The sequence below is a fragment of the Nipponia nippon genome, unplaced genomic scaffold (genome assembly GCF_047370975.1).
Source record: "Nipponia nippon isolate SJK-2023a ecotype South Korea unplaced genomic scaffold, ASM4737097v1 scaffold_5, whole genome shotgun sequence".
Lineage (NCBI taxonomy): Eukaryota > Metazoa > Chordata > Aves > Pelecaniformes > Threskiornithidae > Nipponia > Nipponia nippon.
In genome coordinates this window covers 93,921,747-93,938,022 of record NW_028262369.1, presented here as the reverse complement: position 1 = coordinate 93,938,022, position 16,276 = coordinate 93,921,747, and the positions used below count along the sequence as shown (strand labels likewise).

At 42.1% G+C, this 16,276-nt stretch overlaps 1 protein-coding gene across 4 annotated transcripts in view; it reads right to left on the bottom strand.

Moving 5' to 3' along the window:
- THSD7B (thrombospondin type 1 domain containing 7B) overlaps positions 1–16,276 on the bottom strand; it is a 540,474-nt gene that overhangs the window by 25,790 nt on the left and 498,408 nt on the right. For all 4 annotated transcript variants that reach the window (XM_087730295.1, XM_087730298.1, XM_087730296.1 and 1 more), the window contains 2 exons: positions 10,213–10,346; positions 9,313–9,466 (listed from right to left, as the gene is read on the bottom strand). In XM_087730295.1, the coding sequence (XP_087586421.1) occupies positions 9,313–9,466; positions 10,213–10,346 (288 nt within the window). The remainder of the gene's footprint in view (positions 1–9,312; positions 9,467–10,212; positions 10,347–16,276) is intronic.

The window sequence follows — 16,276 nt, the reverse complement described above, 5'->3', positions numbered from 1 at the left end:
GTTTTCCTGCAATCTGGTACAGTGGGAATGGGTGCGTGGAAGTGGTCGCAGCAAATCTAATGGAAATAAATCCCTATTAAAGGTATTCACTGCCATTTACTGAACCAGATGACCTACTTAATTCCTAACAGTCTCTCATTGGGACTAAAGATTGCTCAGGAACAGCAAAGAAAATGAAAAAAAACCAATGCATGTAGACGTAAATTTTCATAAATGCTTGGGAATTTAAAACATGTCTTTTTCTATAGAGTACTTTAATTACAAAAAATAACTAACAGTTTAAAACCACAGGCTTATTATCATGCAATGAACTGCCTGGAAACACTGAACCCTGCACGGGTGAAAGTATGGATAATTTCTGTATTGTGAATATTAAAGAGAAATGTAATGGCATTGCAGCATAAATCTACATCTGCTGTAAACTGGATTAGTTGCACAGATGGTAGCAGAACTAAACAGAATAAATATCAAGACAAGTAGGAAAAAAGTCCGGTCCGATCTTAAAATACATTGTCAGGTCCTATTTTCCTTATGCTTACACTATGTGAAGGAAATTCTATTATGTTCTTATTGCTGACACACACCTTGTCAAATCACTTTAAATGGTAATCTTATTCGAATATCCATGGTCATCTAAAATAACCAATTGCTCTTAATTATCTGAAAATTAAACCTATGCTAAGTGTTTACCAATACTTTACTGCCTTTTCCACAACTAATCTGATCGTTCATCCTCACAACTAACACTAATAACTTAAATGATTTGCCAGTAAAACAGAACAAATTAAAAAAAGTAATGAAAGAAGGTATCTCAGTAGCTACTCCTAATTAATGTTTCTCTGCATTATGTTACCAAAGGGAAAAAAAAAATCAATGAATGCTGTGAAAGAAGTCTAGTCTGTGTCATCTCAGAAATACCTGCTTTTTCTCCCTTCCAAATAAGAACCTGCAGACAGAAAACATGCATAATTTGTAGATAAGTAACTTCTTTTAATAAAATAGCATTTTTCCCCCCATCTAGCATCCACCCCGTTGTGCTGGATGACAGGGCACAGACGCAGCCCAGCGCTGCTCACGCTGTCATACGGCCACCCAGACTTCCCGGCTAGCAGGACCACTCTCCCTCTCAGATGTCCTCCTGGTGGGCAGCAGACCAGTTTCACAGCCGTGACTCAAACAGGTCAAAGCCTATCTTGTGTTTGCCAGGATCCAAATAAACGACCGGTTTACTGCAGCTCTGAGGCTTGCGTTCTCACCGCGCCGACGAGCCATGTTGTTCAGAAGCCAGAGCTGATGCGATAAACTCCCCACTTTTACTAGTTTTGAATAATAAAGAATCCCTGTAGGAAAAGTGTTCATTTAATCAAGCTGAATACACGAGAAAAATGCAAAAATTCAAAGTCGGCAAACTGTAACTAATGTCCTGTAATATTATTTGTTGAATTTCTTTTTACGTCAATTGAGAAGTCAATTTAGTTTTATAATTGATTTTCTGGCCTTACTCTTTCAAGTTAACTATGTAAAAAATTGAGCCAAATATATACGGAACTGAATAAGCAGCAGGAGGGAATGACTTGCAAAGAAAAAGATGAAAGCTGGGATTTTCAAAGCAGCAAGACTGAGCTGAGTATCCAGCTACCCTGGAATCTCAATGGGCTTGGGTGCACAACTTCTGCAGGACCCCTCCAAAATCCCAGGCTGGAAAAATGAAATATTTATGATATGGCAAAGGCTGAGGAATGGCTTGGCAGTCTCAAAGTCATCAGGGGATGTGAATGGTGAAAGTTAAAGAAGAGGGATTGTTTCCAGTGGGGAGGATGCTCAGGGTATTAACAAGCAATAATGGACAGAAGTGTGTAAGCTGCAGAGCAGGAGGAAGATACTATGTCTCCATTGTCACCACTGCCATCACTACCGATGGTATGTATCTAGTCCTGAATTTGGATCTTAAAAAATACTGAGAGAAAAACCAATCACCATCAATGGCAAATTACATTTTTAGGAGGTAGGACAGAAACAGCAGTCAGTAACACTACAGAAAAGGCAGCAAAAGAAAGAAATATTACTTAAGTAATTAAAATAAGAAATTATCACAGAATTAATTAAGATTTGGGCAAGATTATGGAAGGGGTTGATTCTGAATATTCTCGCAAATGAAGAAAATGACAAAAACAACTTGACTGCTCAAATACTCTTCTATACGAAATAGTAAAGGTGCCATTCAGATACATGGATCAAGACTAGATCTGCTCTACCCCACTAGGAATCCAAGTTTCTTATCACAAGCGCATATGAATCTACAATTGTGGCAGTTTTAAATAAATAAAACCCACTGTGATTCAGCAATCCTTTACTGAGTATCTTCATTTACAACTCCTCTCTTCCCAGTAAGGGGATGCTATACTTGCAAAGACATTATTTTACTTCCTACTGTTCTATTAATGACTACTACTTTCACTGATCATAGATTAAGCTCTTTTTAATTATTTTTACATTAAGTCAGCCATTACCTCCTGTAAGGTAATTACAGCTGGCTTGTGCTCAGCATTAGCCAACACTTCTTCTACAGTGGAAGCACAAGGAAAGGGGAAAAGGTGCAGCCAACAACACTGTTAAGAGAAAGGCTGGTACATACAATGCAAGCGTTCAGTAGTGGGAATTTGACTTGTATTTTTGAGGTCATCTCTTTATGGTCATGCCGCTTATTTTTGTCTGTGGTTATAAACCCTGTAACTAGCTTCCATAGTTGGAGGATTTGGTATGTAACAATGGGGTAGAATCGGGCACAACAGCAAATCTCCTTACGCAGAAATCGAAAGCCAAGGTGATATCCTTGGACTGCAGTGATTTATGAAGATAGATTTAGGCAGTGTCAAAGCCAGGTGATGGCTGAACTGAGCGCACTGCAGAACCCCGTGTAGGTGCTGAAGCACAAAGCTCACTGATTCCTGCCAGGGTCCAGATCGAGCAACTCTTGCACAGACCTCATGTAGAGGAAAGCGAAAAAGAAGGTGAGGTGAAACTCAGCCTCTCGCTTGGGTCTCGGCTCCCGGGACATCTCCAGCGAACCGCAAGGAGAGCAACTCTGGAGACTCAGCACCTTCACCTGATCCTTCCAGGAAACCAAGGCTCTGCCTTGCCAGAGGGCTGGTGCTACCAGGAAGGACAAGTAATTCTTGCTGCAGCCTGGGGACCATCAGAGTTTAGTACCTGCTTAGCACGCAGAAAACCTTCATCCAATTTCTGCTTCTATTCCGGACAACTGAAACCCGCTTCCGACACCACCCAGGCTAGAAATAGATTAAAGATTTCTGGATCAAAGAAGGATGATGAATATGGGCGCCAACTGGCCATAAATATAAGAGAGGAAACAAGTCCTAAGAAATGGAGGTAGCTGTGGTGCATGGAGGTAGAAGGTCAGAGGCCTGGAGAACCCTATGCACCCTCAAGGGCAGGTGCCAACTCAGTTTGGAAGTTAAGTTTTACAGACTATGTTGTTTGCTGGATTTAGTCCAGATTCTTTCTTGATGACTGTAAGCAACGGGGTAATTCAGGCATGTGCTTCCTTTAGTATCAGTGATAGGAATGGAATTAATTTCTAGATGGAAATAATAACGGGGACCTAACTCCGGTTGCACATTAATAGCCTACAGCAATAGGACCTCATACACAGACACAGTTAAGTTTCTTTATGTGTACAACTATACTGCCTCAGCCTACTTGATTGTATTAAATCTCACCATTTCCATTATCCTTTTCTATCAAGTGTGAAAAAGTTGAGCTAGAGCCAGGGATCTATAGGCCACATTATATAAACCACTACAGAAACAAAATGTTCTGAAGCAATGAGAGGTACATAAAATGTTAAGGTAAGAATGAATCGGAGTTTTTCCCAAAGGACCATTTAGAAATTATAAAAGCCATGAACTTCATTCTATGGAGGCATTCTTGGCACTATTAACTACTGCATTTTTTAATATTTCTTTTAGCCAATCCCATTTTTCCACCATGACCACTTGTCACTATTTTAAGCTAACATAAAAAGTGAGGGACACAAACATACACAAAGGATGTACCCGGCCTTTGCTCCAAACAATAACTGAACAGACAAAGCACAGAAAGTTTGTTCTGGAAGAGAAGGATATTAAATAAAATAAAGCTGCCAGGTTACAAATGCTAAGTTCCAGAGTAAGAGCTGTTAACACATCACACATTAATATACACTATTAGACCTTCTTTGTGATGGATTTTAAAAGCTGTCCATTGACCTAGGCTTTCATATGCATCATAATTGTACAGCACAAAGGTTGTAACCCATTAGAGAGCCCTTTAAGCTGTTTAATTTATCAGACAGCTTGTATAATGCATACTGCACCATAAATAGCTGGCCACATTATATTTAACTGGCTATTCATAAGGAAACATACAACCTCAAACTAAGGTAAATGCGTTGGCAGCAACAGGATTTGACTATTTTTAACAGTGCAATGAACCATTATACTGTTCATGCCGATGTGGATGTTTTGGAACAATTTAACAAGCCATTTACAATAACATGAGCAGTCTTTTGAAATGAAAATGCATTTGCATAGATTTTCTTTTTGAGATGCATCTAGGTTCTAAAACCTTATCTGCCTCCATATATAACCATTACTTCTAAAAAAAATGATTGTTAAGAAAGATGAGTAAAAATAAAACAGTGAATCTAAAAAAATACAGCAGTTACCAACTTTTTGATAAAGCCATACAAAAAAAAAAAAATCAAGTCCCAGCTATGCATAAGGAGCAGCATACATTCTTCCAGAAAAGCCTTGGACCAGTCTCATGCTTGACCTGAATAAATTATCTCTTGGGCTAGAAATACAACTCTGTGCAAGTGTCATTCTTCAATCCAGTCTCCATGCTGCTGGTTGTCTGCCAAACCTACATATAAAGGTACTAGTCGTGATGAAGACTTCAGCGAGTCCCAATGTCTACACAAGTCCACAATTTCTCTTCCAGTTGGTGCGGGTGGGAAAGCATTTCCAAATTGTAACAGCTCCGACTCACATCTACGATGAAAGTCACTGCAAAACCTGAGAGTCGGCTGTATTGCCTGGTGCCACTTTTAATATGATCAGTTATTGCAATATTACACATCCCCTCCGCAGATTCAAGAGAATAATAACTCAATTGTCACAAATCCTGAGCGTTGTACATCGCTATTGATCCATGAGGAAAATGCTCGCTGAAACAGAGACAGCTGTTCTCACTCGCTAGACGTGTAACCTCCTATAATTAACTAATTTCAGACCTCTCAGAATTAGCTGCTAGAAATGCCAACAGCTGAGGCAAACAAGGAGGCCACTCGGATCGGCTACGGGGGCTGCGACAGCGATCCACACGGAAGCAGAGAGCTAACAAAATGAATTTGAGGTAATTATTTCAGGGACTTGCAGCACAACTCGCATATTAACTCTTTTTAAGAATGCTTTGATGAATTCAATTGAAGTCAATTAATTACATTTCCAAGTCAGATGAATACAAAGTTGAGACACTGCAGGTAGTGCATGTTATTCGATCACTGAATATGTAACAGAGATGATAGGATTTCAGTTTCCAGATTGTTTAGCTGGGTCTTTGAGCAATCAAGTGATGATGTCTGACTGAACACGCTATTGTAGCCGGAACGAATGCGAAATCTCTGAAGCAAAATACAAGTCAATCTAATTTGCTCATGATTTTTTTTTCTAACTACCAAGCTTCAAACTGTTATTTTAAATGGCTTTAAAGCCTTGATATTTAAGTTACGTGGATGTTACTTAGCGACAAAGAAGAAAACTTTATGAGCCAAAAAATAGTCTTCAATCAGAGGGAAAACCATTTTGAATTTACTTCTCACAATAGAGAATGTGAGAATAATAGGGAAGCTTTAAATCAGTAATTATGAGTTTCTTGATTCCAGTAAAGAGACAAAACCTCAAAAGTAACCTTGAAGTATTACATTTCATACAGCTGCATTTCTGGGTCAAGGCAAAGTGCCATTAGAGGAAATATTAAAATTTAGCTTTGTGTAGCAGTATTAAATAGCACTATAATCAAGATGCAAAAATTGCTATTCAGTTGGAAAACACACATAAAAGAATTGTGGGAGCATCTGAAATTACAAAAGACCACCCTAGAAAAACAAATATTTAAAAGCAAAAGGGAAATGCAGCCAAAAAATGTAGAACAAATACAATGTTTTAGCAGAAAGAAGTATTGAAGAAAATACTTCCTATTGACAAAGCAGTCGCCACCTTCATGACTCATTGATTTCAACATGATTCAAGATCATTTACTATCCTGAAAGTGGAAAATTCACATGGGAAGAGTATTGCTACAAGATAAAACCAAGTAATACCCTGGAAAGTATCCAGAGTTCAATGACATATTGACAAAACGTAAATTGGATCATCTAAAAGGTTTTTTATATTCAGCTGATAAGAGTTAGTTATTCCGCTATCAGGATAAATTTATTATCAACACTATACAATATGAGCAGAACACCAAAGTGACTGGAAAAGAATTCTCACCTGACCAAAATCCTAGGTAAATACCTCAAATCAGAGCTACGCAGGCAAAGATGAGGCTGAAATTGTGGTTGTTCATTTCTTACAAATTAGAATTTGTCAAGTTTCATAAATCCTCTTTATCTCAAGCAAGCCAAACATGACCAGCGACACGGGAAGATTTCCCAGAATGCTCTTTGGCAGCTGCCTCACAAGAGTGCTATGACTAAAAAAGTGCCAACTACTTTGATATGAAATGTAAATGTGCTTGAAAAAGAGCAGCCAGGACGTACCATTTTGCTTTTTCATTTCAATATGATGTGATCCTTCAAATTTTTCGGATTACTTGGGGAAGAGAAAGAAGCCATACTTAGAAAATGGATTTTTGGTGAATATGCAAAAAACATTTTATACATCCTTGGAAGACAGGCATTTACTTCCAGTTTGGCATGAATCAGAAGCCATGCATGAGTATACCAGCTATTGAGCAAAATTCCCTCAAACACAATTAAATAGACAGTCCTAAGGAACAGGAGGTTCTACGCACGCAAACCTACTGATACGTTTTTTGGGCTCCGTGGGAAGCCACTTCAAGCAGGCCAGAGGCACAACAGGTCTGACCAAAAGACTTAACGAGATTCAGCTCCAGATGCAGACTCCTATATGTGGGTGTCTGTATGCAGAGTCTCCATACAAGGTCCAGACCCAAGGTCTCACTTACAACCAGTGGAGCTACTCAACTGACCACACATACCTCTTCCCTTACAGATGAAACGGGATCTTCCGTAGGCTCCACTGCCTTTGTATCTCCATTGACCATGTCCACCAGCTTGTGGCCATTCTCAGTGACCACCTTTCCTAGTGGAGACTCAGGAGATGGAGGGTTGCATTAAGTACCCTGGTACTGGCAACGCCTCATTCCTGGCCACCACTTTTGCCTCAATCCCTGCCCCATCACACCGGCACCCCACACATCCAGAAGATACACCACTGTCAAGGTACAGCCATTCTGCACCTACAGCAAGCCCAGTGCTTGCCTTGGAGATGTTGAACGTGTGCAGCCTGGGAGGGACGGTGCTGTGTGGTCCTTTCTCCAAACCAAAGCAACACAAATAGCCTGAGTAGCTACAAAAGGGAGACAGCACTGCTGTAAACTCTTCAAAGGGAGGGTTGTATCTGTCCCTAAAACTTCAAGCTGTTTATTGCCTCGTATCTGGACAGAACTATTTAAACACATGCTCCATCTGCACACAGTCATCTCAGTTTCACAACAAAGCACTGCAGAACAGCTTGTGAAGACATATTGTTTAGTTAATTGCATTGGCATGCAGATGCCCTCACATTTATGAATTAACACCTATTGTGGCAAAAGGATGTACAAGGAGACACAGGGACTGTGGCACTCGGCCCTGCGACTGCCAAGAGCTTTGCTGCCTGACGGATTGCAGCCCACAAGCTCTGGGCATCCCTTTCCTGCTTCTTTGGGCTACAGAGGCTTTGCTGTTGCCAAAAAGGAGTCTTCAAGCAAAAACTCAGGGTGTCTTAAGGATACCAGGGTGCTAAAAGTTTCAAGCAGTCCTTTGTGACCAACTGATTGCCACCAAGGCACCGGGAAAACACCCAATGGCCTTGAGGATCCCTGCGTTAGTTTACTGCATGCTAAAATGAAGAAAATCTATTTCTTAAAAAGAAGTCAATGGCAAAGAAACAGCCCAACCACAGTGGGACTTTGAAAGGTATCCAAGCATCTGTATCGGTTGCAAGAGTGTTATACTTCATCAAAGCTATGCTGCTCAGGAGGAGGTGAATGCAGGAAATGAAACACAAGATTTTATTTGACATGTTCTTACCAAGTATATTGATATGCTACACAAAATATTATGGAAGGAAATTACCTGTGTCAGCAGTAGTATAAATACCTGTCCAATAACCACTCAGACTTTTGATAATGGCACTGTTAACACAGGGGCAATGAATATATGTTTGTCACTTAAATACATCAAGCAAGTCTATTACAAAACCCCTGAGATTAAACCTGGCACCTATTTCAACACTGATCAGAGAGAAACAATGAGTTTGAAATGACGTGCTTTGAGGCCAGACAGTTTTCACAAGACAGAATTTGCAGCTTCTTTCCATCTTGCACACTTAGGAAAACACAGAGCACTTGGCAGTGACTTGAATCCCTGCATAATTCACAAAGTTTTGAGTATTTTGTGACATGACAAATTGTTTGGGCATCTTGCTGCCATGCCCTTCTGTTGCTGTTGCCTCGAATCTTCCCTCAAGGAGGAGGAGACGTTGGACAGAAATAGTGTCTGTTGGGAGGGGAGAGCTGTCATTCCCTCAGGCCTAAGACCTGTCCGGAGGACTGCCACCGCCATGGTTTACCAGCAGGTTGTTATGGCAGCTGTGCATCGCTCACAGAGCTCTCCCCTGTGAATATTTCCTAACACAGACAGCCCTTACTACAGCTAGAATACTGGTCCCTTCACCCGCTGTACTTGTGTGGGTCCTCTCCCGTAGACCAAGTGGAAGGATGAGTGGAATCAACTGTCACAGTAATAACTATGTGATTTACTAATTAATTTTCTGTAGTTCAAGCTCTGTAGGAATATAAAAACCTCCAGATTCAACCATGCTGGCAGGATCCATTAAGCCTGACTTCCCTCAGAAAATCATTTACTTTGTTAGAAAATAACTACCTCATGAAATGGTTGAAGGACAGAGAAGACCGACGCGTGAGGAACATTGCCACAGAGACACAAGCAGGAGAGCCTACCTGCGGACACTTGCTCCACTGTCCCCAGTCAGACACTGCACATTCACTGGGACAGTACAAGCTACACTTCTGCATTACATCTGGGATTTCAGCCTGATTACACAGTGCGTTGGGCACAGTCTCCCCTCCGTGGTCCTCCGCAGTACTCACACACCTACAGAGAAAACGAGACATTTTCATTAGAAGATCATCAGCGTACTACAGAAATGATGGATATCACCAGGTCTGCTCGACCCCATATAGGACGCTATATGTAACACAATAGCTATACGCAGCACAGCTGGTCAAAATGAAGAATTAATCATGTTAAAGCCAATCAAAACCAGCTACATGCACGGCATGCTTTTGTCACTCTCAGATTTCAAGAACTACTTTAAATAAACATTTCAAACTTCATACAGAGGGATTTAACTTTGATCGGCTGACAGATGAGCTAAGAGAAAATGACAACCAGCAAGAACAAACCTTTGTGCTCCTGCGAGTAACACCCAAATGTCTGGAAATAACTCAGTGTTTCCCCGTGCTTGGGGAATGAATACTCACTAATAATGAGCGCCACTCCGGTGCATGCTGTGTCATTACTTGGGGAAAATGTTACCAAATCAGAGTACGGAGGCTTTGCACCTCAGGGGGCTTTATGTATATATGGCATTTAGGTTGAAGAATTCTAATTTAAACATCATGCCTTCTTCCTGAAAGATGTCTTGATCTTATACACAAGGCTGCATCTCTGAGATGCTTTTCCTGTAAACCATTGCACATAAACGCATGTTTCTTTTCATTTGAAATACACCAGACTCAGCAACATGCTCACTCTCAGATGGCCAGATATTTCAGCTTTATGCAAGTATGTATCAGCTCTTTTTAATCTGGAGTATCTGTGCTTTTGTTTTCACGCACCTGACTTTTCTCGTTTGTATTCCTTCCCCACAGTAGAGGGAATTTTGTTCGCTGTTGATTTTGCACGGAGACCACGGTTCTACTACCCAAGAATACTGATTGCACTCAGCGTAGCATGGGACTGCCTCGTACACCTGCCAGGAGAAAGAATCAAAACTGTTCATTTGAACTACCCAGGTTAGCATCTCTGCAGGAATGCCTCAGCCAAACCCAGGAAAGAGTACATTGAAAAATATCCTGGCTCACGCTCCTTATGCTAAGGATGTTGTAATAGCTTTAAGTTCATTTATTCATTATTGACTTGCCAAGGGATTTTTAAGTACATAATAAACAGCAGCATGCATGCAGCATCTTAGGAAACAGGATAAATAACTGCTATTTCCTGCAGCCAGAAGAGGAACAATTTCATTTGCTCAGACTGCTCTCGCTATAATCTATCACACGTCATTCACCAGGACCGTATGTACTGCATCCTTTTGTGTTTCAGAAGGTACAAACTTAAAATCATCACTCATTTACCTTTGCTTCTAACATATCCTTGTAAGTCATTTACCATAAAAGAATGAAACTTCATGCATCCTATAAATTTCATTTTTATACACAAAACCTATAAATGCGTTTTTCCCTGCAAGTGACTTATCTCTAACACATCTCCTAATCAAAGACGACCATGTATTCACCTGAACTATGGTATCTATGTAGAGAGAAAAATACAGCCAAAAGCTTGATAAACAGTTTTAAAAGGTGCTTGATATTCAGGTTATTACAAGCAGCACACTGAGACATAGTACTTTAGCAGATTTTTAGGTTTAAACAAATGAATGCATCAAAAGCTCTATTACAGTAATGAATAAAAGTTATTTATTTTGAATCCCGTTTGTCTGCAGAAGCTGATTTGAAGATACAGTGTTCTCTGCTGCTTTGTATGAAGCATAATGCGCTGCCCTGAAAAAATACAGCGCACCTGAAATTTCTTCTTCCACACACCAAAATCTCCTTGGCCTTGCTGCCATGCAGCCGTTGTTTGGTTCTCACCGTTAAAATAACTAAATCAGTAGCCTTCCTCCCAACCCTCCTCCTCCCAAAAAAATACTCAGCCACACGTTTAATAATTTATAGCTTCATTTTAAAATAGCAGATTACAACTATGCATGTTGTGGCCATTCATTAGGACTGCTACGGCAGGGCTGGAACACACGCAGTGATGATGTTTGGTGCAAGCTTTTTGCACAAGCGAGTGGGGTCACCCCGCAGCCTTTTGGGGGAGTGCAGGAGGGGTGCGACATTTCCAGCTTTCGCTGGACCTGAACAAAGTTCTTTGAAAGATCACAGGGCACTGCAGTCCCTCGATATGGGCTAATGATTTTTGCACGCCGAGGTGGTGGTATTTGGCCTAACTATATGATATATAGGTGTCTATGTACTGTATAAAGTGCATATAGAGGCTGTTTCCTAGGCTGAGCAAGCGGCACCAGAAGTGCCCCTAATTAGCTGTGCGGCCATGCTCATTAACATTAACTGGTATACACAAGAGGAAAGACAGAAAGCACCTGTTGAGCAGGACCTGTGCTCAGCACCAGCAAGCGGGGAGCCTGCAGGCGTGGGGGGACGCGGCAGCGCACCGAGGCCCGTGCCAAGCCACCGTCTTGCCCCGGCCAGCCTGTCAGCTTGAGAGAGCTACTGACTCCTGCAGCCATTTCCCGCGCATGCCAGGAAGAATAACAATCCCTCTTTAGGCACTGTGAAGCCTTCACGTTGCCCAAAGACAGCCAGGAGATGGATGTAGAGACAGGGTGTATTTATTAGTTTCCCTGCTCCACGGGGGGGAATGAAAAAAAGCCCCATGCTCTGGCTATGTTGTCTGACAAAACATAGTGCTGTCTGCAGGAGACGATTAGTTGAAGAGGGAAATGTGTGCTTCAGGCGTGATCAGAGTTTCCCTCATCACAGAGGGGAGGGCAAAACCCAGAGAGAGCGAAGCACCAAACATCACAAGAACCGGCCGTTGGCAGGCAGGCAACCCGCAGCCTGGGGAGGAGACGGCTCACTGGGCAGTGTTAAGGGAGGTAAAACTTATTTAATAATAAGTTTATTAAGAGTTGGGTGGGTGCCTGTTCCTGCTCTTCAGACTTTTGGAGAGAAAGATGAGGTTGGGAGAGGCCGGGAGGTGACGGCGCGGGTGCTGCCTGCACCTTTCCCCAAGCACGGCGGGGCAGCTGGGGCAGGCGCAGCACAGGCAGTGGCTTTAGGGATTTAAGATTCTTTTCCTTGCTCTAATTAATAACCCTTCCTCAGGGTTAGAGGATATCGCTGTGAATCCCGCAGGTCATGGCACGAGCACTGCCAGCCTTTCAGCACTCACCCCGCTGCTCGCAGCCTCTGCTCCTCGCCTGGGCCAGACCAAGAGCTTGGAAATCCCGGCTCGCTGTCTCGGTGACCTCTCATCGCTCTGCGTTAAAATCTGTTAAACCTCAGTCCTCTCTGAACCAGCAAAGCCCACCTGCGGACAGCAGTAGAGCCCTAATACCAGAAATTTACCACAGCTGCATTTTGGTGGCCAAAACCTCCTGTGGCATTTACCTGATGTGATTTCTGTGTAAGAAACCAGCAGGGTTTGGGCAGGGCTGGGATGCCACGTGAACTAAAATCTCTCAGAGGAAACCTGTGAGGACAAAACGGAGATCCCATACGCAGTGACACAAATACACGTGATGTGAAGTGGTACTTCAGATGCGCTCTTTCAAGAGCAGGCAGGATCACAATAATACAGCCATTAATACAGCATTTGTATTCTGCTGTCTAATCGTGTCAAGCCAGTAGGATTGCACGTGAAGCCCCTTCAGCTCTCCTCCCCTGACAGATGTCCCGCTCTCAGCACGTGGAGGAGGGCGCGCAGCACCGGCGGTGCGATCTCTGCCGTACCTCAATACCTGCTTCCGTGGGCCGCGCCTTCCACAGTACCCGCTCGGTACTTCCAATTCGGCCAGGATTCCACATTACACTCACCACCAAAAACCCGAAATACAATTGCAACAAACAACCCGTTTTACTAAGTTATTGTGCTGACACCACTGTGTTCACCGTCTGTGAACAACCTCTCTCCTGTGCCCTGCGTCAGCGCTGAGCAATGCCATCTCCGGTAGTACCTCTGAGACAGCGGGAAGGTGTAAATAAGCACCATGCGCCGTTGGGAGGGACAGATTTCTTCAGAGCAAGTTACAACCTGTATCAGTAGACTCCGTTACGCCTTTTAAATGGGAGTCATAAAGAGATGCAAGATTTCCACCGGTGCAACTCTGTGGGTATGCATTTCAGAAGCTGTGAATACGATTTGTGACTCTCTCTTTGCACTTAAAAAACCACAGTGACGTGGCATGTGTTCTTTTCCTCCACAGGACAATGTTTTCCTCCTGCTTCTCTCTCCTGGCTTGCCATAATTTGTTTTCAATCACTTCCAATTCCTCTTTTCTTGTATTTAAAAAAAAAAAAAAAAAAAAGCCTTAACCCTTTCACTCCTATCTTTTGCTAACAGCTGTGGTACTTAACAAGGTCAAACAGATGATGCTCTCGATTTTGCATTTTCAAAGGATTTTGGCTAAGCCTTGCCATTCTTTGGGTCCCACTAACCAGGGGACCTGGGAGCACTTCTCACCTCCTGGCTCCATGGGAGCACCCTGTCCTGATGCTGCAGAGAGGCTGGGATGGGATGTGGTGTCCTCACTCCTCACCCACCCCAGGGACCCAAAGTGCCTCAGCCGGGAGAGGGCTGGGATGTGCTCCCACAGGTCCCTGGCTGCAACACAGAGTGTGTCCAAGCTTCAAATTAGACACAGTCTCAGTATCCTGGCCCACATCACATTTGCCATCTGCTACCTCTGCTGCAGATACAGAAGTCTCTTGTCCAGCTACGTCACTTCTCTTCCCAAGCACAAAGACAACAGTTCCTTTGAAAATAATCTGCTTAATGCTCACTCTTCCCCAAACTTACACAAACCCACTATGACAGTGCATTTTCAAAATCCTTCAGACTGAGCCACCCAACACGTATATAGAGCTGTACTACCACAATCCATCTCCTGAAGGGCAGAAACGAAATGAAGACCACGCGATGGGCACAGGGCCCCGTTGTTTTGCATTGCTCAGCTGCGAGAAAGATGCTGGAAGCTGCAAACACCTGAACTGTGCGGAGCTGCATAGCTCAGCGCCCAGGGGACCAGCTTGGCTCCGTCCCTTAGTGCCTCGCCTTTAACCCTTTCAAGAAATAAATACAATCAAAATACTTTTAGCATTTTAGGAAGTTAACTGCTTTCCTCAATTTTTGTTCATATTCACTTGCTGGGTTTTGGGCTCAATGAACCAAGGGGTGAAATGATGCCTGACTGAAGTCAATGGGAGTTTTGTTGCTGACTGTCATAGGACCACTCTATCACCCCTTGTAGCCACAATTAACCTGGAATACATTACCATTTTAATCCTAAAATCAAGGTGATGGACACAGTTCTAAATAAATTAAAGGGAAGAAGGACAAAAGCTGCTTTTTAAGAGACAAACTGCTATAGGCTGGCCTTAAAAAAAGAAGCTAATTCCCATTCACTTCAATGCAAACCCTGAGTCCTTGCTAAAGTATCTTGATGTCGACAGTTACTTCAACAAGATATACAAGCATTAACCTATTTATTTTCCCTTTTAATAGCTGACACTTGCATTTTAAGGAAAGGTCCAAATATCTAACCACCAGAGAGCTTTGGTGTGATTTATAATGTTCTGTAACTTACTTCTTTAAATGTAGGTCAGGAATAATACTGACCTTGCAAAGGACACAGAGAAACAAGAGCACTTGCTCAACTGATGTCACTCATTAAAAGAAATTTATACCTATACTTCAGGTAGCTTTTCTGATGAGCACCTGCAAAGTAAACTAGAATGAGGTTCAACGCTTCTGAAAATCATAGTGACTTCATATTTCAGTGAACATCAAGATTTATTGTCCCTCAAGGTAAATATTGACTCTGGTTTTCCCTCAGTCGATATTTTAGCTTTCAAGACAGTATATCTTAGTGTTCACCTCAACTAAAGTCAATATCTGCTTATTATATTAGAACAACCAAACTGATCACTGTAGCAGTTGCCTGAGACCCTGAGGACAACCTCTATGTTATTCATTTCTAATAAAAATGGGCTAAATTCATTGCTAACATAAGTTCATTTCACATCACTGCCGTTATACCAAGGTTACATTTGACCTAATACATTGAAACAACCAGAACCGAAGAAATAACAACCTACTTTTAAACTATGAAGACCACCATGAATAACACTAAAGCTAGAAAAGATCTCATATAGGAAAGAGAGCTGATTTGCTCTGGTTTGCGAAGACACTCGCTGGTAAGGAAATTCAAGCGCAGACATTAAAACCGCTCCTACTGAAACCGGCCTGCAATTTGCTCACTTTTAATACTTTTTGCATACCCACTTTTATGCTCCCTGCATATCCAGGCTGCAAGAGAAGGCAGCAGTGGGATGCCACCACGCAAAAGCGGCTCGCTCCTCCTCTTACTGCTTATGGCCACCGCTTTGTGAAATCTGGGCCACAGCCAGCACTTCTCTTGCAACCAGCCTCACGTGAATGGATCCGGAGCGCAGTGGGAAATACAGCTCCAAAGGTGTCCATCCATTGCAATTACCTGCAAATTTGACTTCCATGTTGACTCCATCTTGTTCATCCAAATCTCTCTTTTGGTTGTAAGGTGCCCATACATTAACTGAATAATTTTTATAATGCTCTAATACTGCCTTTGCATTCCATTTAATCCAAAACAGATAATTTATAATAACGAGTTTCTTTTATTTAATTCTTTAAAACTGAATTGAAAATGGAGTACTTACTTTGTTAATTACTTAAGTGCATGTTTGATTTGGCAGATCTAAGCACGCATTTAAAAGCTTTACCGAATTAACTGTATATCTGAAGGACAAGTACTTGCACATTAACGAACACTACATCACAGAAACGACCTCATTAAAATTTCATATTAAATAGTTCTCTTTAAAATAAAATTGATTT